The following is a 26,392-nucleotide window of genomic DNA, read 5'->3' on the forward strand; positions in this document are numbered from 1 at the left end:
AAATACATGGAGCAACTGCACATCAACTGTGTTTGTAATTGTCTGGTGTCTTTTTCTCTTCTAGCCCTATTTGTATGAAAACTACAACAGGTCTGGCCGCGGTCTTGCCACTAGTCTTTACTCATTAACGAGAAAATCATAGCCATTCTTACGCCATTCCTCTTTCAAAACTTTTCTTCATCCTTTCTTGGAGGTTAATAGGAGTGTTGGCACCTCTTCCGACGCATCCGTCCGCTGATAGGACTAAATAAACGGATGTGGAGACTGGCTCTAGTTGACTCTAAATGTCATTTGCCAGTTGTCTTGTGACGCTGTAGTGAGACTGCTGGCCTTTCCTGAAAGAGTGAATTATAAAGTTGGTGGTATTTTTTCAAGGAATTATGAAGAAAAAAGGACTTCTTAATATTTTTTGCCGTTGGTGGCTATTAAAGGGTGTCAGGTGAGTAACTCGTATTTTCCATTCATCCTATCTTACATGTAATAGTATGTTTATCGTACAAGGTATGTTACTGATGGGTATTATCTCTCCAGTGATGAGATAGAGGAAAGAGGTGCCTTTTATTCCTCCACGTGGACCATCTGTTTCCTTGTCAGTAAATTTTCATATTTTGATTATGTTCATACAGGTTTCTTTTCATGAATTCCTCATTATGATGAAAACCGTTATCTATCGTGAATATTTGTTTCGTTACCCGGAGACCTTTAACTGACGTCAACGCAGATGCAACATCCTATCATAAAGAGCAAAGCTTATATGAGTCATTTTCAGCTTGTATACACGGTTTCGTTTTTCAATGATTCCACTATTCTTTCTGATTTTCTTTCTCCCGTTTCTACTCATTTTTTGAATGTGCATGTTGTAGCATTATTATTTCACTGGAAATGTTTGCTTTCCAGTAGAACCTACATGGACACTTGATACTGAACCAATTTCTATTTTTATGCACACCATGGTTTAGATAGATATCCGTTTTACATATGCAATAACCAATAGCATGTCAATATACTTTTACATTTAATAATTCAGGCAATGATGCCAAAACAAATCAGTCATAAGATGGACTAATATGTAGCAAGCCTACTATAAGATGTTAAAGAAAAACCATAACCTTAATGGACTTTTGAGTTAGGCAGACTTGTATCCAAGTTATGTAACAGTAATTTGTGCAATTTATGTCTCAACAAATGATGTTTATATTCCAATGGATGTCGCTACCAAAAATAGTATTATTTTGTGAAGAGTACTTCTGTTTGTAAGTTGAAGACTTGTGTCTGACTCTTTCCGTGGTTCTAAACACACTCTTTCCCTCCTCACAGCATAAAGTTTTATTCATGTTTAAAAAAAATATTCATAGCACTCTCCTTCTACGGCTTTCATTAAACACAAGAAAAAATTCTGCAGTCCTGTCTTGTTCCCGTCGAATCAGTTACAGCAAATGGAGTTAATTCTGAATAACATAGCTAAGGATTACCGAGAATATTTGTTATTTAACCGATGAACTAGTGTCACCAATCATCGATTGCACGTGCAAAAAAAAAAAAAAAAAAAAAATGTACTATAACGATATTAAAAAACACAGCATTATTGAATTATGAGAAAAAGATGCAACACTTTTAAACATCTTTAGAAAATTAGCTTTAAATCAATGATATTATTCTTCATGAGTGACGTTTAATTTTACAGTAAATAAAGTTTTGTTTCACTTAACCCTTAGGAGGAGCATTATTTTTCCTTATTGGTCTGCTTTCATATCGAATTTGCACGTTACGCTAATTCATTGAGTGTATTAAGGGTTAGTTATACCTATATCTCTTAAAAGCATGAATGTGAAAACTGGATCAAAGTAGAAAAAAAAATATTCTGTTATTGTAATGGAAAGAAACAACAATGCATCTAATCTTACAAAAGAAGGCAAGTATAAACTTGATTCACAGATATAGATAGAAATATGTAAAATATATCGAGTTTAAGGAAGGTAGTTGATATGGACAGGAAAAAAATAACTTGTAAATGGAATATTTGACAACTGCAAAATTGACAGTAGGGGTTCACACCCTTTCACCTTTCAGAGGTGAAGCAGTGATTTCCAATGGTCTGTATGCCTGTATGCTCGTTTCTCCCACTGTCCCTATGGCACATATATTGTGAATTTCTTTTATATATAATACAGGAAGCCCCAACACAAACCAACATGACAAAGGTCATGGTTTATTGTAACTGAAATATACGCTTCATACTGACGTCATCACATCCTCAGTCTGCAAATACAAGTAATTATACTATAAGCAAAGTATTAAATACATCATTCATTAAAAGTAATTTACAATAAAGATTAAAACTATGCACAGAATCTAAAGTAAAAAGGGGGAAAATGAAAAAACATTGAATAACTTATTCGAGAGCAGAGAAAAGAAACAATGACAACGAAACGGCCATACACGCCCAAAGAAACTCAGGCCAGAGAGGGAGAGAGGAGCGGCAAAGGTATTTGGATTCAAAGTGGGAGAGAGGTGCTTTATATATAACGACTCAAGAGTAGTTAAGTTTGGCTGGTAGTGCCAATAATGGAAAATTGGCTCTTTTCGATGGGAATTTTGTATTTTGATGAGTATATTCTGATAAGAGAAAATTCCGGGTTCGGAATCCTAGATCTTGTTCTATAGCTTAATCCCAAGTGGCTGTAATATCGGACTTGCAGTAATCTTTGCGAAGAACCAACGTAACTTCCAAGACATCTTGGGCATTCATATTATTTTGTATACAACGTTAGACCTCATGAAGTCCTGCAGTTTATCCTTAAAATTAAACAAAGCCACTGATCTTTTTCGGATTCAGAGGAATAAGATTGAGCTTGAAGAAGCCAAATTCGCTCTAAATGATTTACACCATCCTTAGTCGTAATCTATCCGAAGGAAAAAAAAGTTATCGTGGCAAACATGTTAAGTTTGGGAACATTAAAATTTAAGATTGGTTCCACCTTTGATTTGGTCAGAAGGTTGTTCACAATTCGGTATACATGTCCTTTTGGAAAAAAGTTTTTTTGAAAAATAATCTGCTAAAAACTCTATTTCATGATGGAAGGCAGTCCAATCTGATGTTTATTTTAGGGCTCTAATAACAAGTGTGGTTATTACATTAGTTTTAAATAGAAAGAAACAAAAACTAAAAAAGTTGCTACCTAGTCCTGTGAAAGTGCTTTTTTGAAAAACAGTTGTATTAAATTGATGGTCAATACGAGTGATTTGAACATCCTATGAATCCGAAAAGGAGCAGTGTTTTTTTATTTTTTTTATTTTAAGAATAAACTTCAGGACTTCATGAGGTCTAACGTTGTATCTAAATATTCTTTTTATCTTTTTATTGATAAAATTTACAATAGGATCAATACAATGGCTTCATATACATTCATATATATAATATACACAATAACAATTTACAACCCTTACAAATAACAAAGTAGTAAGCTTTATATCCTAAAAGAGTAACTTATCTTTTTTAAATTTTTTTATTTTACAATAGCATTAAGAACATATTCTTTGGTAAAAACGTTGTCTAATTTATTTGCATAAACTTTACTCAATATAAACTTCGTTTTTGACATTTTATTCCCTATATAAGCAATCAAATCAACAGACCCAAAGATCGACCAAACCATACATACTCTTGCTACAAAATCTGATAGTAACACCATTGCTGTGTTTTCGTCTTTCTCAGATGGTGTCTTGAAATCCAATTTAAGAATCTTTAGTAAACTATCATAGTAAACTATCAGTCTCAATGTTACAACATCTTTTTAGCATTGACTTTAACCAAATCAGAATGTTTTTTGACGAGGGACAAAAATAAAATGTGTGCATATTATTTTCAATAGAGCCACAAAAGAGACATTTAGCTTCATTCGAGATTTTCATCATATGCAGCCTATGTTTGGTATTAAGTATTTCATAAACATATCTATAAACTGTATCTCTGCTCTTCTTATTTACATACTTCCACTGGGACCATTTAAAAAGCGGATACAATAACTCTACCTTTGGTTTATAATCTTTACAGTTCATAAGTAACCAGTATATTTCTTTAACAGACACCTTAGGATGATTCTTTAAACGATATACTTTCCTTAAAACATAATCATCTCACTATAATATGATGAGATGAAAATAGTACTCTATGATTTTTTTTTCAGTTCCATCAAAACACTAGCTTTTATTTTACAATAGAAATACACAACAACAAAACCATAACACTTACTTATAGAAATCTTGTTAAAAGTACTGAACATAATGACTTTCGATTTAATATGTAGAATATTCATCATTCGTAGCCCACCTTCTGTCTTTGGCAAAAATACGGCATTTCTTGCAATTGGTTCACAGCTTCCATTCCACAGGTATCTAAATAAACTCCTCTGTATTCGTTTTGCACAATCCTGTGGAACTGTAAATACATGTGACACATACCACGTTTTTGCTAAAATTTTACAATTAATTATAATACATTTTTGAAACGCTGTCAGCATCCTATTCCTAAATATACCTATCAATTTGTTTATCTTACTCTCTAGATTACTCCAATTTAGATTAACACTATCTTGATAATTATTAATATGATAAACACCTAGTATTTTACAGAAATCATGAAGGTAATGACAGCCATTTATTGGCCATGCTGATTTATTTCCGCATTTCCCAATGCCTAAAATTGAAGTTTTATTTCCGTTCAGATTTGCACCACTTGCCTTTTCATAATGTGTGATTGTATTAAAACATTCTAATATTCCTTTGTCACTAGTAACTATAATAACAGAATCATCAGCATATCCTAGAACATAAACCTTTAAATTATTCGGCAAATTCAATGACATGTCTACAAGCTTCCTTTTCATCATCCTGTGAAAAAGTTCCCGGTAGATACTAAATAGAATCATGGATAACGGACATCCTTGCCTTACCGATTTTTTTTATGGGGGAATGGATCAGAGATATTACCATTTATGCGCAGTACACTTTCAGCATCTGTATAGTATAGCATTTGCATTAGCTGAATGAAACTAGGGTGAAACCAAAGTTGCTCAATATAGCATATAAAAGGTCATGATCCACACGATCAAAAGATTTAGGCCAGTATAGATTTATTAAAGCAGGTTGTTTATCATTATCATTTGCATAAAACATAATATCTCTCATAATGGAATTCAAGTTGACAATAGACTTATCGTATCACAACAAAACTGCTCGCGGGAAATAATTAAATGTAACAAGTTCTTTAATCAATTTGTTATTATTTTCGCTGTTATCTTAAAATCCACGTTTAACATTGCTATTGGCCTCCAGTTTGTAATAAAATCTAAGCCTCATTCCTTCGGCGTAAGCGCTATTATTCCTTTATTCAATTTAGAGATGGTCTTATATCTAAAAATAAACTTTACTACGCTTACAAAATCGATTTTTATTTCCTTCCAAAGCTTTTTGTAAAACTCAACAGTGAGACAGACCATCTATTCCCGGACTTTTACCTTTCTTCATCCCCCTCAATACTTTCAATACTTCAGACTCTGTCACTTCTGAGGCTAAAATATCATTCCCATTCCTATCAATAACTTTATTTACTAAATTTAAAAACACGTTTTAATAAGACTTATCACATTTCTCTTTTTTGAAAAGCTTTTAAAAATATTCCCTTATATTCAAAGTAATAGCCTTAGGGTTTACGCTTTCGCTACCATCATCTCTCTTTATCTTATTTGCATACGATTTAGAGTTTTTCTCCTTCACTAACAGGTATGCTGAAACTTGTTCACCCTTTAATTTATCATCCACTGTTGCTCTAATTTTGACTCCTTCGCAGATCTCATCTTGAATACTATTTATTCTTAATTTTAAAGAGTTCAATAACGAAAACTTGTCTTTACTTAATACACCTTTTCCTATTTCTTCTTTCAGCTGGCAGTTCAGTAAATTCAATGAGCCATGGTTAATTTGCTTTGAACAAGTGATACAGGAAGATTTCAGCCGGGCTTTCGCATATTTCCACCAACACAAAATATTTCCAATTCTATCTTTGTTCCTCTTAATATTATTCCAAGTCATAAGAAAATTGTCTCTTACAATATCTTTATCTAGAATATTACTATTAAGTTTCCAGTACCCTTTCCCTGGCGACGCTACATTTTCTAATTCCAAGGTTAATAGTAGCCTAAAATACAATGGTCAGTCCAGCTAACAGGAATATTTTGAATATTTGCCACATGGTTATGCAAATCTTTTAAATAAAACCTATCCAGCCTTGAAACATAATCCTCCCTAACATATACTCCACCTGGTGATGACATGAAACCCAAGCATCTATAATTTTCAAGTTGCTTTTCAAGCTTATTAATGACTTTGATAGAAATTCACTATCTGAATTTGAACAATTTCTCATACAAGTAATAGAACTCCAGTCACCACTCATTATGATATTGCTTATATTGTTCCTTAGGAAATATAAAATATCTGTATTAAATAATTTCTCCCTTTCTTTTCTCTTACTATTCCCAGCAGGAGTATACACATTGATAATTGAACATTAACGTTTGAATAACGACAATTTCAAAATTCAAAATTTCCACATTAGACGTTTTATTTAAAAAGATAGCTATTCCTCTCTTAAGCATTTGTGTATAATTAATCAAAACTTTGCAGTATTTTTCAACATATTCCAGTTTCCCTTCACCTTTAATATTGTGCTCTTGAACGAAAATTATATCTAGTTTATAAAGAAACAAAGTTTATTATTTTAATTTGCTTATTCAAAGTATTAAGTCCATTCACGTTAACTGTAGCTACATTTAATGTGGATGAAATTAATTTTGTATATTATGTAAAAAAATAAAATATATAACACTAGGTTAAAGTATAAATTCTGGTTCATCCTTTCCATGTGTTGACACTGAGCTTTCTTCAGCCTTATCTTAAGTTTATTGCTAGTCTGTTTTTGTTTGCCATGTTTCCATTTCTATATCAGCACTGTAAAGTTCTGTTTGGGGCGCTGGTATCTCATAATATGTCTCTCCACAATCCATTTTTCCCTCTTCTTTTCCTTTTACTATACTTGCTGCTTCGTTTTCTGTTAATACCTCGTTTTCTTTAACCTCCTTATGATTGGTTGGTTGGTTTTATAAAGTTTAGGTGTAACACCAAGCACTGGGGCAGCAAAGGCCATTCAGCGCTTACTGTATAACTTTGAAATTATAAGACGTTATATCATATAAAGCAGGTTTATTTCTTTGAGATATTTTACTATATTTTGAAGTGGGGCATTTTCTCCCAATAGTTCTTCAAGTGGGATATTATATATGTTTTTGGATCTTCGTTTTCTTTCGAATTTTTTGCATACAGTTAGCAGATGACGGACTGTGACCAGAGTACGACAATGGTCACAGAAAGGGACCTGTCTTTCCTCGCCTTGCAACATCAAGTATTTGTGTGTTAAGTATGTATGTCCTATTCTTAATCTTGTTAATATGACATCTTCCCTTCTTTGACATTGTTGTCTATTCCAAGGTTTTACAGAAGGTTTAATATACTTTAATTTATGATTCAATTCTAGCCATTCTTTTTCCCATTTTGATTGACAGTATTCATTTATTGTTGTTTTAATGTCATTGTAAGGTATTTGTATTTTTTGATAGACTCCTTTTTTACTGCCTTTTTGGCTTCTTTATCCACCTCTTCATTACCCTTTATGCCCACATGGGAAGGGACCCAACATAGTTTTATATTTATAGATTTCCGTTTTACTATTATATCTATCCACTCCCTTATTTCTTCAATTACGGGATGAGAAACTGTGTATTGTCTTAGCGCTTCTAAAGCACTGTAAGAATCCGTGTATATTACAAAGGTATCGTTTGCCTTTCCCACCATAAAGGTATGTTTTATAGCCTCTAATATAGCATTTATCTCTGCAGTGAATATCGAGCATATTTTGGGAATTTTTTCCCTTATCTTTATATTTTTTGTTACTACAGCATAGCCTACACCCTCCTTCGACTTGGAACCATCTGTATAAATACTAATATCCCGTTTATGTTTTTCCTGGTGTGAAAGAAATTCACTCTTTAATTGTGCATCGGTTACCTTCTTATTAAATGATTTTTCACAGATTTCTATTTTAGCATGTCGCCACGGAGGTATTTTAGGAGTGGTTATTTTGATATGCTACTTGTTCCTAATTTTAGATGTTCTATATCAGGTTTTAATCTATTCTCCAATGGTTTAGAGGCTCTTGGTTTATTGTCATAATTATTTGTTATGTTCTTCATATATTTGGTGTTTGGATTATCATTAAGGTTATTTATTTAGCTATATAATTTTAAACCAATTTCTTCTCTTCGTACTTTCAGGGGATCTATTCCTGCTTCTACATACAGACTTTCCACAGGGGAAGTTCTGTAGGCTCCAGTGCATAGTCTAATACCCATATTATGTATGACATCCAGTTTTTTGTTAATAGGGTGGTTTAGAAGCACTACCATATACTTGACATGCATAATCAAGTTTACTTAGACAAATAGCCTTATATACTTTTATCAGAGAGGTTCTATCAGCACCCCAGTCATTATGCGCAATTACTTTTATTATATTTAAGGATTTTCTTACTTTTATTGCCAGTTGTTCTATATGTTCTTTATATGTAAGTTTTTTATCAAGTATTACACCAAGGAATTTAATCTCATCATAATATTCAATTATATCATTATTTATGAATAAAGTAGGAATTAATTCCTGTCTTCTTGATCTTGTAAATCTGACCGCTTTAGTTTTTTGCGGTGAAATTTTAAAACCCTTGCTATCGGCCCATTTTTTATCCTATATGGCTGCTTGCAATCTGTTGGTTATGTCCAGCGCTTTTTCACCACTACTATATATGACGAAGTCATCTACAAAAAGGGATCCTTGGACTCCTGGTGGGATCATTTCAATTATCTCATTTATTGCTATAGCAAACAATGCCACGCTTAGTGCACTACCTTGGGGGATTCCTTCCTCCTGGATAAATGAATCAGAGATTTCTGCCCCCACTTTCACTTTTATATATCTTTCAGATAGGAATTCCCTAATATATTCATATAAATTGCCTCCTATTCCCCATTCTATCAATTTTTTTTAAAATCCCTCCCCTCCAGGTGGTATCATATGCCTTCTCTAAATAAAAAAATACTCCTATTGTTTGTTTTTTACCAACCATTGCATTTTGTATCTCTCTTGTAATCATTAAGAGGGGATCTATGGTACTTTTATTTTTCCTGAATCCAAACTGTCTGTTTGACAATAGCTGTTTATTTTCTAATACCCATATTAGTCTGTTATTCACCATTTTTTCAAATATCTTACTTAGACAACTAGTAAGGGCTATTGGCCTATAGCTGCTTGGTGACTCTGGGTCTTTTCCTGGTTTTAAGCCTGGTATGATTAAAGATTCTTTCCAGGTTTTAGGCATGCTGTGAGAGTGCCATAATTCATTTAAAATTTCTAATAAGAAGGTTTTGCTTTCATCTGGAAGATTTTTTATCATTTCATATCTAATGTTGTCTTCCCCTGGAGCTGTTGGACTTGCAAGTTTCAGGACATTTTCCAGTTCTTCCATGGTGAAAGGAAGATTATAGATTTCCTGATTATTAGATTTTATTGGTATTGGGACATAATTTTTCATTTTTAATTGGAATTTTTTTGTATAGTTCGAGACACTAGATGTTTTGGCTAAGCATTTACCCAATTCATTTGCTACTAGTTTGGGGTTTGAAATATAGCTGTTTTCTACTTTTAATGTAGGTAATGGTTCTGGCCGATATCTACCCTGCAGTTTATTTATTTTCTTCCAGATTTCTTTGTCTTGAGTTTTAGAATTTATATTATTAATATATTTTTTCCATGAATTTCTTTTGGCTATCTTGAATATTCTTTTCTGCTTTGCTTTAGCTCTCAAATATGCAATTCTATTGGCATCACATTTATGTCTCAGATATCTTCTAAAGCCTGTTCTCGTTATCTTCCTTGCTGCTTTACATTCCTCATTCCACCAGGGTACCAGTGGTCTAGTCGGATTGCCTGAGGTAAATGGAATAGTTTCATTTGCTTTATCATCTATTGTTTTTACTAGATGTTCATAAGCATCTATGTGGTTTGTAAAGTCAGATAGTTTTTTGTTAATCACCGTTTTCTCTTTATATAAATTCCAATTTGCTTCCTCCATTTTCCTCTTCGGTATATATGTTATATTATTATTATTTTTTAGCTCAATTTGTATTGGCCAGTGGTCACTCCCAAATAAATTATATTTACTTTCCAACTGAAATCTGTGGCAATTTCTGGGGAACATAAAGTGATGTCTATTGCAGAGGTGCTATTATGATGAACATCAAATCTTGTTGGAGAACCATCATTTAAAATAATCAAATTCTTGTTATCTATAAGATCTAGGAGAATATTTCCTCTCCTGTCAGAAGATGTACTTCCCCACATGGGATGTTTGGCGTTGAAGTCACCTACCAATAAGTAAGGTTTTGGTAATTGTTCTATTAGATTTTCTAAATCTTCCACTTGTAATTGTCTATTATTTCCAAGATGATCTATTAAGCGACTTTCTAAAGACGGTTCCATATATATTGAGCATATTGTTATTTTTTTTTCCAGGAATACTTGAACTGCACATGCCTGTATTACCGAGTTAATCCTAACAGGTTGGCATTTGATTGAAGAATGCGTTATGATTGCAGTTCCTCCTTGGCTGTTGTCATTTAAAATTTGTGTTGATTTCCACACATTATAATTTATGCCAGCATTGAGAACATTGTTACCAATTTTAGTTTCCTGTAAACAAATGATATTTGCATTACATTCTCTAATTAATGATTTTAGGTTTTCATTATTTGATACGTATCCTCTAATATTCCACTGTAAAATAGACATTTTAAGAAGGTTTGGGGTTTTGTTTTAGTAACTTTATTTGTTTTCCTGAACTTTGAATTTTATTGAAGTTGTATAATTTTGCTGTACTTTGTTCTTCTTTTGGTGGGTGATGTATTTCTACTATTGTTTTCTTTATGGGCTGAAGAGTCTCAGATGTTCTTTTTATTAGAGGTGCATTTAAATGGCTTTTGTTCTTGGGTTCTATTTCAATACTTTCTTCAATTTTATCTGATGTTTTAACTTTCTCTTTTATTTGGGTTTCTCTTATTTCATTTTTTTGTTTGCAAGCAATTTTCGTTGACTTTGTCTTCTCGGTATTCATTTTTTTCCATATAGATTTTGGGTCTTACTGATTGTTTAATTTGTTTTTTGGATTTGGGTGGGGTTGTTTCAAGTAGTCTTTTTTTGTCTTTTGACTTAGCTCTTGTACTTTGCTTGTCCTCCACATTCATCATGTCTTCTTGCATTTCTGGTGTTGGTAATATATTATATAAATTTGTGTTGCTTATATGTTCTGTAGCTTCCGAGCTTGAATTTTGGGCCTTTATATTATGAGCATTTTCAGTTTGATTTATACTGTGCAATATTGTAGGAATTTGGTTTTGCGCTTCTTTATTTACTACCTCTTTATATGTGTTTTTCCTTGCAGGGTCTTGTAAACCTCTTACTTTTAGTTCTATCTTCGCTTCTCTTATTGACATTCCACTTCTTTCTTGTAAGATTTTTAATTCAGTATTGTATAGGTAGTATGCACATTCCTTTGATCTTGAGTGGTGATTCTGACCACAATTTATGCAAATTGGGTTTTCACAGTCCCATTTTGTTGTGTGGTTGTATGATCCACAACATGCACATCTTGGAACTTCTCTACAAATTTTATTTGAATGGCCATATTTACTACATGATTGCATTGTAGTGGTTTGGGGATATATGGTCTTATCTCTCTCGTCTGCCCTAATACTTTAATAGTTAAAGGGAGTTCATTTCCTTCAAATTTCAATTTAGCTATATGTATATTGATTTTTGAATTTTTCCTACTTGGGATAGCATAGATGTCACATTCTTCAATATTTTTGTATCTTTTCTTAAGCGAGTCCATCAACATATTCTTATCTATTAATTCGTCGTCATTATTTGGCAGGATTATTGTACCAGTAATACTATTTAGTTTATTATGCTTAGTGACTTTTATTTGTGCGTTATCTATGTTCGTAATTTGTAAGTAATTTTCGGATTGGGCTTTAGTAGTGGTTTCCACTATCCATGTATTTGTTTGCATTTGACGAAATTTCATGTTTTCTGTTGGGTATCTGGTCAGTAAATAATTTTCTAATTTTAAATTTGAAATTTTTTTTTTCACTTTCTATTGTCAAAAATCTTGTCCAAGTGTCCTTTCCAAAAAGTGATTCAAATAAAGCTAGAGAAGGGCTAGGCTGGAATTTTCTTTTGATAAATCTTCTAGGCCTAATAAAAGGCTCCATGGTTGGTATATTTTGGGTTGAAGTGTCCTAAAGGGTGTCCTTGTTCGTTTCCAGGGTCAGATGAAGGAATTTAGTGTCATGGGGTCACATTTTCCGAGGGACTGAGTTCCAGAGTCATATTCCATTTTTAGTTTTTTTTTTTGAAATTACAGAGAAACCAACTGCAAGCCATGGTAAAAACTGGGTCTCCTCTCAAAGACTTCCCCCTCACCAAAGACACATAGCAGAGACCAACTCCCATATGTCCACTCCCTACCCTACCCCGAAGGGATGGCTCTAACATAACATGATTGGCTCAAGTGTAAGCAAAACCCGCTTGATAGGACTGAGGGCATAGCTAGTATGCAATCATCCCCACTCATGTTATTTTAGAGGGCAATCTGGATAAATTGCCGAGAGTCCTACCGGATTCCGTAGGCAAGTCCCCACATGTAGTCCCGCCCCAATAAATATTGATGTGGAATCACATCAATATCCTCAGGGTCCAAACATAATCGAGCGGCGGACCAAACCGCTATAGTCCCTGCCATTTGGATCAAGGTAAAGCCTAGTTCAGAGACCCAGCTCCTACCTAACATACACGAGGGTTTTAGTGAAGAGAAGGAGGACAGCTAGGGGGAGCAACTGAGCGAAAGAAAGTAATAGATTGGAAGATGATCAAGGAAGAGAAAAATTGAGACATTTAGATTCAAACTAGGAGATAATTCTCCCAGTTCGAAACCCTAATTCCTGGCCTTCCTTCATTGTCATCATCCTGCTTGTATTAAAAAATGTCTTCAAAAAGATCCCTTTCGTCCTCATAATTTGGCCCACCATCGATTACCCCTTTCTCCACTTTCCCATAAACATTTTCTTCCCTTATGAAGTCCATAGGTTCTACTGAGACAAGTTCTTCCTTAGTTTCTTTCCCTAGATCACTTCCAGCATTCCTTTTTGTTGTGCCTTTCCCAAGTTTTATCGAGTCGTCTTCATCCTTTTCTTTCTCAGAATCATTTTGTAAATTATCCATAACAATTTCTTCTTTGTGCAATCTAACGCCTGTTCTTCCACTGAATTAGGTTCCCTGCCCATTTCTTCGTTACTATATCTGTAGTTTGATAACTTTGGTTATCTCCGCTTTCCTCAACTGTTGCATTTTCTACATTGTCTTTATGCAACTCATTTGCTTTTACGTTGGTTTCATCCTTTCCTTCCGTAGGCAGGCGAGGGAATTCACCTTCATTAAACTTAGACCTTACATCTTCGTATTTGCAGTCTTTAGCTATGTGACCTATTTCCCCACACCTAAAGCATGTCCGTTGCTGCCCATTATACAAGATAGTTAATGTAAATCCAAAAAGCGTAATAGACGAAGGAACATTCTCTTTTAGTCCCATGCTCCCGTCAATAGCCCTTTGAATGGTCCGTTAGTATATTTGTTTTGCCTGATTCCTTCCAGTTTGCCATATTTCGATAAAACCTCGATCAGCATTTCATCTGAGAGTTCGAAAGGAGCATTCCTTATTGAAACATACGTAATGGATGTACTAAGATTTACACTCGTTACATTTCCAAACTGGTCTGAACATTCTCTTTGCCTTCGTAATTTTCCATGAGATCATTAAACACATTTGGTACTACTTTAACAATTACTCTGTTCCCATTTATAAAATGAACTCCTATAATCGAATTATGAACCAATTTCATGTGTGAAAACATTCTACTAACAACATCCATAGAAGGGTATGCAGAAAACTGCAGCCCAAAGGAGTCCTTCTTCTAAATGGTGTTGAGATGACGTCATACTGTAACACTGAAAATAGTCACAGAAAGACTCAATAGATGGCAGCACCGTCGCTAACGTCTAGCGCAGTCTTCCCGCCTAGCAATGCTAGGGGGGAGGGGCCACCACTCAAAATAAGAGATCTTGCCAAAGTTTTCAAGGTTTATAACTGCACTGTAACTTAGACCGCATTCACTATGCTTACTTCAGAACTAACGGCTTATATTCACCGATCCATCACAACATTTACTCGGCAATACTGCAGCTATAGTCCCATAAATAAGCAAATATGAGCAGGAGCAGCAACAAAGTTGTTTACTTTATGGCTTCTTCTTCTCCCCAATCCATCTATACAAATATGAATGCCAAAGATGTCTTGGAAGTTACGTTGGTTCTTCGCGAAGGTTACTGCAGGTCCGATATTACAGCCACTTCGGATTAAGCTATAGAACTGGATCTAGGATTTCGAACCTGGAATTTTCCAATATCATAATACACTCATCAAAATACAATATTCCCATCGAAAATAGCCAATTTTCCATTATTGGCACTACTAGCCAAACTGCATACTTAACTACTCTTGAGTCATTATATATAAAGCACCTTTCTCCCACTTTGCATACAAATACCTATGTCGCCCTTCTCTCTCTTTCTCTCTCTCTGTCTCTGTCTCTCTCTCTCTCTCTCTGGCCTGAGTTTCTTAGGGCGTGTATGGCCGTTTCGCTGTCATTGTATCTCTTCTCTGCTCTCGAATAGGTTATTTAATTTTTTTTATCTTTTTCCTTTTTACTTTAGATTTTGTGCATAGTTTTAATTTTTATGTGTGACTTAATTTTAATGAATGATGTATTTAATACTTTGCTTATAGTATTATTACTTGTATTCGCAGACTGAGGAGGTGCTGACGTCAGCATGAAACGTATCTTTTATAATAAACTATGACCCTTGTCTTATTAGTTTGTGTTAGGGCTTCTTGTGCAGTTTATATATATAAATATATATATATATATATATATATATATATATATGTATATATATATATATATATATATATATATAAATGTGTGTCAGTATGTATGTATATGCATGTATGCATGTATTTATGTAGATTTTCTACTTTCATATACGTCATACGCATGAAAATTATGATCTGCTTTATTTCCCCAGTATACTCTTCCTCCTGTGGACCGAAGCTAATGGGATCGAGGTGCAGATTCATCGAGAGTCCACCTATTGCAATACAAACAACACAGTGAAGCTGATCCGTTGCGATCTTCAGAAATTGGTTGGTGAAATTTTTGTAATGATATAATAATTTTTTACTTCTACTCTTTTTGTAATTCATTAAACGGTATGAATATATATATATATATATATATATATATATATATATATATATATGTATATATATATATATATATATATATATATATATATATATATATATATATATATCGAGCTACAAATGTCCTGTGATAACTAATTCGCTCTACCTCGGAACTAATATATTTTTCATATATGCTTAACCGAAGGGGAATTCTTAGGAGACAATAGAATTGCCGGCCGACGGGCACGAACCATCGACATCTTCAATTCCAGGACTGGCAGCGAAGATGTCGATGGTTCGTGCCCGTCGGCCGGCAATTCTATTGTCGCCTAAGAATACCTCTTCGGTTAAGCATATATGAAAATATATTAATTCCGAGGTAGAGCGAATTAGATATTAAAGGACATTTGTAGCACGATATATGTATATGAATCACGGTAATGTGATATGACTTATATATATATATATATATATATATATATATATATATATATAGTATATACATATATGTGTATATATATATATATATGTATATATATATATATATATATATATATATGTATATATATATATATATATATATATATATATATTTATATATGTACTTCGATTATTAATTTGGTAAAGTAACTGTGCTTAGCTGCTAACTTTTGATGAATTTATTTAATGACTCTGTTTATTCATTTATTATTGGTAATGGTGATGTACTTTGAATTGTTTCTAAACCTTGGTTCACTTATACATATGTAGATAATGTATTATAAAAAAAATTATTATTAAGGTTATTTCGTATTTTTTTACTCTCCTTCCTCCGTGGTTTGCCTCAACTGCTGCCAGTTATCCAGTCCCCTTTTTTCATACTTAAGAACCTGGAGAACCAAGTATGGCTCATAACATATATATATATATATATATAATATATATATATATATATATATATATATATATATCTTATCTAATATATATATATATATATATATATATATATATATATATATATATCTATATCTATATATATATATCTAGATATATATATATATAACATATATATATATATATATATATATATCTATATCTATATATATATAGATATATATATATACTATATATATATATATATATATATATATATATATATATATATATCTATATATATCTATATCTACAATCTATATCTATATATATAGATACTATACTATATATATATATATATATCTATATATATATCTATATTTTCTATATATATATATATATATATATAATATAATATCTATATCTATATATATTATAGATTATATATATATCTATTATATCTATATACTATATATATATATATATAGATATATATTCGACTATATATATATATATATAGATATATATATATTTATTATATATATATATATATATATATATATTGTTATGAGCCATACTTGGTTCTCCAGGTTCTTAAGTATGAAAAAAAGGGACTGGATTAACTGGCAGCAGTTGAGGCAAACCACGGAGGAAGGAGAGTAAAAAAAATACGAAATAACCTTAATATAATATATAATATTATTACTACATATGTATCAGTGAACCAAGGTTTAGAAACAATTCAAAGTACATCACCATTACCAATAATAAATGAATAAACAGAGTCAGTTAAATAAATTCATCAAAAGTTATGCAGCTAAGCACAGTTACTTTACCAAATTAATAATCGAAGTACAATATACATCATACAAGAACAATAATAATTACTTAAATCCGAATCAAGAATTTATACAAACCAATAAATATTAGTTTCATCACAAAAGGTCAGGTAGCATAAACAGTAACAAAATGAATCAGCACCACAACTTCACTAACAATCATCAAGCAGCATAACATATATATTAACAATAATCAGGTAGGATTAATGAATATATTAAATGCTTACCAGTCAGTATGCAAATACAACAAAACTCGCAGCACAAACCATAATATCCTGTGTAGACGAAAGTTTGTGGGTGGAGTCAGTCCACTCTTCAGAACTGATGAACTGATGGAAATACCTAAAGCTCTTTCGACCGACTGCCATGGTGTGGAGGGATAACCAATGATTTTATAACAGTTCCCCACTGGATTTCACCTAGGAAGGATTTCAGCCGCTCCAACCATAATATGAATAAACTATGTATTGGTCTAATTCACTTCATAGTTAGACCCTGTGGCGCTATTTGTAGACCAATGTGAGTCCAAATCTTATGATAAAAGATAAATATCTCCATGCGATAGAAAATTTGGTATAGGCGTAGGCCAGTGTCCTGCCTGTTTATGAAAGGTGTTACAATGAAGGTACGCTTCATGGTCCATTTCATATATAACTGAACCAATCCCCAGTTCTAATATAACCTTATTCATTAATATTATATGAGAACAGACATCTCTCTTTAATAGGTAATATTTAGACCATACTCTGCTGCACCTTTTTACTTCTTTCCTATTTTGAAGTGAATTGCCGAAGCAGCTAGTCTATGTAGCTCCACCTCCTTACCACTCAGCGGAGTTTCCATCGCTGCCCTATTGTCTCGTCATGACGAAGGCTAGTCGAGAAATGAGGGCAATGACCTCGAGTTGACTGTCCGACTGACAGTTTTACTCTTTACTGTTGACATTCATCCATCGAATGGTCGTGGGTGGACTGGCAGGTAAACCTGAGCTTGAATACCTGGTCAAAGTCATTATTTACATGCTTATTTAACGTAATGCGATGAATTATCACAAACAAACACATACACACACTTAGATGATCACGCACTATCAAAATAAGTTCACCATTTCGATTTCAACCTCTGGGCCTAATGATCACACTGATATTGCTTCCTTGAGTTTCTGAAATTTTGTACAGTAACGAGTTAGTAATGCGTTCATGTAAATTTAAAAGCTACCATGAATTCATGCAATTTGTTGAAGCCAGATACCAGTGCGACTCTATATATATATATATATATATATATATATATATATATATATATATATATATATATACATATATATATATATATATATATATATATATATATATATATATAAATATATATATATAATATATATATATATGTATGTATGTATGTATATATATATATATATATATATATATATATATATATATATATATATATATATATATATATATATATATGTGTGTGTTCAGACAAAAAGAGTGAGAAAATGTCGCTCACTCTTACCACCCCAGCAGTGGCATCTGTGGGACTCCCAAGTTCAATCCTCGGCATAAATAGTCAGGGAAGGGAGCTATTTGGGTCTCTATGCCACTGCGTCCCATCACGACTGTCAACAACCCGAGAGGTTGATGGTCCAGGTGTAGGTGTGGTGGCAGTAGTTGTTGTTTTAGTAACAACCTTGGGCACATTCCCACTAACCCCTGATGACTCCCCCCATCGGCGTCGACCCCATCCCCCTGGGAGAGGTCAAGAGGTACAGCCTCCTCTTCCCTTTCCTCATCTCCCTCCAACGCAGCTTGTTCCTGATCCGGGTCGTTTACGTCCTCCTCCTCCACAAAGATGGCGGCTGCCTGCCCCTCAGGTTGTCCTCAACATCACTTTCAAATTCATTGAGAAGTGCGTTGATAGCATCCTCACCCAGAGGTCTCTGTCTCTTCGAGGCCATTGCTGATAACTGAAATAAAAGCAAAACATTAGAAATGAGCACTCAAAGAAAACTCGGACATATGACCATATATAGACATCTCAGCCAATGCCCTGGGCAAGCACGTGATAAACACACCATCCTCCCATATATTCCAATAAAATACAAACCTGTACTAATTAGTTATGTAAAATTAACACTCTCCTACATGAATGTACTTATTATAACTTTGTTTTTTGCAAAAAAAAAAAAAAAAAAAAAAAAAACGCAAAATTTGGCACTCGAACAGAATTGGACCATATGGCAACTTAGGTCATCTCAGCCAATGCCCCGGGCATGCACACGATAAAACACACCATCCTCCCACATATTTCAATAAAATACAAAACTATGCTAATTAGCTATATAATAAACACTTTCCTACACGAATTTAGTTATTATAACTTTGTTTTTTGCAAAAAAGCACAAAATGTGGCACTTGAACGGAATTGGACCATATGGCAACTTAGGGCATCTCAGCCAATGCCCCGGGCATGCATGCGATAAAACACACCATCTTCCTACATATTCCAATAATAAAACAAAACTCTACTAGCATGAACTGTTCAGTATGCAAGGTTTACCTAATAACTTTGCTTTTTGCAAAAAACCCAGAAGACAATAATCTTCACTGCCTGACTACTGGTGTCAAGATCAGTGAAGACATTATGATCTCATCGGATGCTGGGAAAAAGGGAGATGAATGGCACCCAGAACTTCTTGATGAGTGTTCCAGAGATAGTGATAGGTTTGAGAAGCCAATGCCTAGAAGGAAGATTAAAAACTTTGCCTCTTCATCAGTATTCAGCAAGCTACAGATAAAGGAGAGGACAGTTGTCGAGCTAAAGTGTACCAGAGATTTATTTGGAAGGTTCCTGTATTTGAGCTCTCAAGCAAATATTGATCTTGGTGTATGTAGTTTTTTGTCATCATGGATGCCATGCTCTTCATTCACACTTTACATGATCCACCAAATATGTATGGGACATTGACTAAGGAAATCTTACAAAAGTTATGCTCCTTTGCTTCAAAAGTTCACTTTGTGATGTATAAAAAAGCCCATCATTGAAAGAAGAGGAAAGGAACAAATGGGGAGACACTGAAATTGCGTACTCAGTAACAGTCCCAGACTAGAAGAGACCAAAGGACTGGGAAAGAACACTGAGGTCACTAAGATTCAAAGAGGCCTTGTTTGGTTCTTGAGTCAAGAATGGAGTTGCATTTATGATGCTAAGTACCTTCAAAGCCACAATATATTTTTGGGATTTAGCAATATCTGTTACTCTTATTCAGAAAAGGAACACGCTGCCATCAGAGAAAAAGTAGAGGAGTTATTTTGTAAACACGATGAAGCAGATACCGGAATGACCCTCCATCTGTACTATATTGTTGATATGTCTCTTTATGCATGTACAGTCATTTGAACAAATGATACAGATGTCTTGGCAATAACTGCTTATCATGTTTATCAGATGGAGCCGAGACCTGCTGTTTGGCTAGTTGTTGGTCTTTGTAGTCGTAAGTTGGCCGAAAGTGACATAACAGAGTCTTTACCAGGACTACAGTCATACACAGGGTGGGATCTTACAGCTACTTTTATTACCAAAGGGAAGATAAAACCAACAGAACTATAATTATGAAAAATAAGTTCTTTCAAGGAGTTTTTTTTTAAATTTAGGCAAACAGTTGGTCTTGAGAAATTTGGGTGCGCTCTTTATGTCACACCTTACATGGACAATGTTAACTATCTCAGATATACTATTTTTCAACATCTTATCACCCAAAAATCAAAATATACTCCTCAAAAAATATAAATAAATAAAATAAAATAAAAAGAATGAACCCAAGCACGCTACCTTTGCAGATCCCTGTGTCTCACCACCAGAATGTCATGGCTGGGAATTGAAATGAATCTCTCCCAGTAAGATGAGGAAGATTTGGATTTAGAATTAAATATAACGTTTGGTGAATTTGATGGGTCTCATGGTGACTTGGAGTAATTAAGGTTCATGAATATAATTTAGTTCAGATTTTCGAAACTATCTTATCTTCGTCCTCTGGTGAAAATTAAAAATATTTTGTTGATGATTGGGATGCATAATCTTCAAAATATTGCTAGTTTGATTGAAAATTTATGCATTATGCAAACGATGACGATCACAATTGTGATATTGCCCATATAAGTACATTATTTGACAAAGTGTAGAAAATGATACAGTTCAAGAAAAAGACTTTATTCAAGCAAAAATATATTTTATTTAATTTATAGATTTGTTTAGGATAAAATACAGACAGATGACTCCGCGTTTTGATGCTGTCATGAAATGATTATGATATCCTCCAAATAAATATATAAATAAATAAGATGTTATTTCCAACTCCAATAATTTCATATTCATTGCTGTAACATTGCAATTATGTTTTAGTATAGTTTAGATTTTGCTTGACTATCAACAGAACCTGTTGTTATCATACAGAACAAAAACATTTTTATTTTTTAAGGAGTTGTTGTTAGAATTATTAGTAAATCTTACAATGAATTCCTGTTTCATTGATATATTATCTCTATAAGAGAAAAATTATGGATAATGTCTACTTGAGTTGACTTTACATTTAATGAGAATAATGTCCTGAATTAATTGATATCTTATGTGTTACAATATCAGTGGGTTTAGGGGCACACTCAGTATGGAGCCTATTGTGAGATAACGCCGCAACGCCCATTTGTAAGATGTTCAGTTCCGTAAACTAGATGAAATTCCCTATCAAAATCCTTCATCAAACCATTTGGGGCTAAAAAGTCAAATAAATCGGTGTGGGCTCTCGGACTGCTACCCCTTCCCTTTCCGTCTATCTCCCCTCACCCTCCCCTCCCCTTTCCCTTCCCGATTCCTTCTCCCCTCATTCCACCTTCCATCCCCCTTCCCCTTCCCCTTGCTTTCTCCTTCCCCTCTCTTTTCCCTCCCATTCCCTATCCCCTCCTCCTCCCCCTCCCATCTCTCTCAGTGCCATCTCGCTTGGAGAGACGTGCCTGTTCACGGTGTGAATCATCAACTGATATCACGCGTATAACATACAACTAGAAAACGAACTATAGTTAGAAGTGTTTGCGGACTGTCGGTGATTAGATTAGTGTTAGAATACTAGGATAACGTATTGACTAAGTTGTTTTTCGAATTAATTATTAAAAAATTCTAACAGAATGACAGCGAGTGGCAGCAACAGTGGTAAGAAATGGAGGAATCTTGCTTGACATCTTAGCAGGAAGAGAACTGGCATTTATTATCTAAGAGATCAATAACAACCCCAACCAAAAAGATGCAAAAATATTCATAGACATATTGGAAAGATATGATCCTTCAAACTGGAGCAAATATGCAGAAAATATGAAAATAATTGGAGTATCAAATAAAATTCAAGTGATCAAGAGACTTTTAAGGAAAATTAACATCAATCAGCACATTCCAACAAAGAAAATTAATAAGGTGAATATAGTGAATATACTGATTGATGCAATAAGAAAACGAATGCCTAAAGCATGTAATCTATGTAAATCCACAAAACCTGATCAGGAAATGCTATAAATGCCACATACCTACTCATCCTCAATGTGCAGAAGTCCAGCAAAATAAAAGTAAGGAAACAAGAGTATTTTGCTCAACATGTCTAACATGCATAGATAATGTTATTAAATCAAGACCTAATGTGCAAACAGTAGAGGATGAAGATGAGGAAGAGGAAGAAGAGGAAAACGGAAAAGAAGAAAATAAAACTGAAGTGATAGAAAAAAGATAATGAAAACAAAGAACAGGACAAGAGTATGGATGCAGAGATACTCATAGATACTACATATGAGGCAATACAGCAGCATACATACGATAAAATAAATTACGACATGACAACACAAAATAAAATCACAAAGAGGCTGTACCCAGACCTTCATACTAATGGGAAAGAGCAAGAAAAAGAAAAGAAAAGAAAAGAAAAGAAAAGAAAGCCACAGTCTGCACCCTTTTGAAAAGAGGGAATTGCAGATTCGGTGAAAGATGTCACTACAAGCATCCCAAGATGAGTCCCAATTATGAGATCTATGGCAAATGTGTATACCTAGACGGCTATGAGGATGAATGCAGCGATCTACATCCAAAAACATGCAAAAACATAAAAGAAGGGAAAGGATGTAAGTTCAATAAAAAATGTAGATATATGCACCTGTAGCCATGAATCAAAATCAAATAATAAAAATAAAAATAAAAATGAAACAAATAAAGTAAGGAACAAAGAACATGAGGTGAAGGAAAAAAAAACCAAGCCATCACCGCATTATTAGATGTCAGCATCGAGATTTCAGGCATCAGCACCCAGGTACAGTACAAGGAACAAACACTATATATGATGCCAGGGGATAGTGCAGATACAGAGATAAATGCAGATACATACACAAAATGAATAAATATGAAGATGGAAGATCGTTATGTTTTGGAAAAGTTGGATTTTTTTATGTCAGAATTTCTGGAAATGAAGAAAAGAACAACATATCAGACAGGAAAGAGACATAGGAAAATCCTTATTATTACCCCTATTAAATGATGGGGATAACACGCAAACCATCATAGTGATGAATGCGCAGGGTTCAGTTACAAGTAACTCAAAAAGAAAAATGGAGTTCTTAGAAGATAGGAACTCGCTACAAAGAGACCTAAAGAAAATATATGAATCAGCAAAGGTAAATAGAATGGTATTTCACTCTGATAAATTTGAATCAATAAATTATATAGATAAAGAAGGAATGCTATATGCATATAGGGGACTTAATAACGAGACAATCACAAATTGTCTCGTTATTAAGTAAGGAAATAGTTAAAGACCTGGGTGTGATGTTGAATAGGAACATGTTATACAATGATCAAATAGAAATACTATTGGCAAAATCCAAAGCAAAAATGGAAATTTTGTTACGGTACTTCAAAACAAGAAAAGCCAAACACATGATTATGTTTTACAAAACGTATGTACATAATCCACTTGAATAATGCAATATGATATGGTAACCACGCTACCAAAAGGATATTGCACAAATAGAAAGTGTACAAAGGTCCTTTACAGCTGGAATAGAAGAAGTTAAGGATCTTGACTACTGGGAAAGACTACAATTTTAAAAATTATATAGTCTAGAAAGGAGAAGAGAACTCTACATGATAATGCAGACATGGAAAAAGAAAACATCATTGAGCTAAAAATATCAGAAAGAGCAAGCAGAGGTAGATTAATAGTGCCCAAAACTATACCATGAAAACTAAGGAAAGCAAACAGGACATTAATCCACTACGCACCAGCATCGATAATGCAGCGTCTATTCAATGCATTGCCAGCCCATCTGAGGAACATATCCGGAGTTAGCGTAGATGTGTTTAAGAATAAGCTCGACAAATATCTAAGCTGTAACTCAGACCATCCAAGATTGGAAGATGCAAAATATACCAGAAGATGCATTAGCAATTCTCTGGTAGACATTAGAGGTGCCTCACACTGAGGGACCTAGGGCAACCCGAATGAGCTGTAAGATCCCCCTACCTGTAGATTGTCATTCAAAGTTTTCCTGGGCAGCGCTCGAATCTCTAATATAATGGAAACGTCTACTTATAGTCCAAGAGCTATTGTTTTACTAAAAGATGCTTAAGATTTCCTCTTGCTTAACCACCGCCTTCAGATGAATACCAATCGTTTTGGTTATCTGTGTGTAACAACCAAACTTATGAAGAAGTGACGAATTACTTATGCAAAGGTTGTAATCAGTTTTCAAGTTTTATTATGCATTTTTATCAATATCTCCTAAGCACTGCTCTATAATGCAGGAGACTCATCGTAGTGATATAGTTTAATATTTATCTGGAGGCATCCTGACACTACCGAGTAAAAGATGAAAGCTTGTGTTTCATGTAGTTTTGTTCATTTGTCGACTATATGTCCTGAAAATAATTAAAGCACCGCCAAGAAATGTATCCTGGCCAAAGAGGAAATGTAACTTTGTAAAATATGAGATCATGTATTTTTAATAATGAAAAGACTAGATAGATAAAAGGCCCATAAAACACTATTTGAACTTTGCAACCATATATTTCGAGCACTTTCTTCTGTGCTCCTGATCACTGGTAAAATATGGACATAGGATATCTTACTAGAGTTTATATACAGGCATATGCAGGTGTAGCAGTAAGTCTCTACTGGTGGCCCAGGAAGGATGGGATTAGACTATTCCATAGCGATTGCTGGCGACTCGTCCGGTGGTCGGATGTTCTTGGACACCTGCTTGAGAGCGGCGTAAGGATTAGTTCGTCGATGTCATGCGATTTCCAATGTCCTCCTGACAGGTTCATATTGTTGATTTGATTGATGATAGCATATTCCAGCATTTTCCCTTTGTAAGGAAAGCTATTTTTGAAAACCAGCTCCATCCCACTCCAGTTCTTAGTATGGCCTTTGTCCCTAATATGTAGGAAAATCCCTGAGTTCTCTGATGCATATCGCACTGATCTTTTGTGTTCTGCTAATCTTTGCGAGATGGATCTACCGGTTTCCCCAACGTAAATCTCATCACAATTGCTACGCGGTATCTTGTAAAACCCGGCTTCTCCTCTTTTAATCAAGTATACGTTAATGAGCGAACTCGCGATGGATTTAGGATAATGGAAAATGAAAGGATTATTAGACCTGAGGTGTTCTGTGGCTTTTTGGATGTTTTCATCGTACGGAATTTTTATTATATTGTCGAAATCTATTTGTCTATTATGAGTGGGACCTCTATAGTATATAGTATTTGCCTTATTTATAGCCGTCTCGATAATGTATGATGGATAGAGCAGTTGCATTAGGTGTTGGCGGATCTTGTTGAATTCTTTATCTATGTACCCACTTGAGCATATTCTAAGCCCCCTGAGGAGTAGGTTGCACCCGACCATGATCTTTACGGACACATCGTGGTAACTTAGAAATTTAATATATGAAACGGCGAAAGTGTTGAATCATTATTTACAAAAGAGGAAGTTACAAATAGATTTCAACAATAAAATAGAGCTTCCAATCGATGAAAACATCCAAAAAGCCACAGAACACCTCAGGTCTAATAATCCTTTCATTTTCCATTATCCCAAATCCATCGGGAGTTCGCTCATTAACGTATACTTGATTAAAAGAGGAGAA

At 33.9% G+C, this 26,392-nt stretch overlaps 1 protein-coding gene across 2 annotated transcripts in view; it reads left to right on the top strand.

Moving 5' to 3' along the window:
- Positions 1 to 280: 280 nt before the first annotated feature.
- Positions 281 to 26,392, top strand: part of LOC135209023 (uncharacterized) — a 36,815-nt gene continuing 10,703 nt past the window's right edge. For both annotated transcript variants that reach the window (XM_064241557.1, XM_064241558.1), the window contains exons 1-2: positions 281 to 439; positions 15,364 to 15,481. In XM_064241557.1, coding sequence (XP_064097627.1) covers positions 381 to 439; positions 15,364 to 15,481 — 177 coding nt within the window. In that variant the 5' untranslated portion in view covers positions 281 to 380. The remainder of the gene's footprint in view (positions 440 to 15,363; positions 15,482 to 26,392) is intronic.

Source organism: Macrobrachium nipponense, chromosome 37 (assembly GCF_015104395.2).
Source record: "Macrobrachium nipponense isolate FS-2020 chromosome 37, ASM1510439v2, whole genome shotgun sequence".
Lineage (NCBI taxonomy): Eukaryota > Metazoa > Arthropoda > Malacostraca > Decapoda > Palaemonidae > Macrobrachium > Macrobrachium nipponense.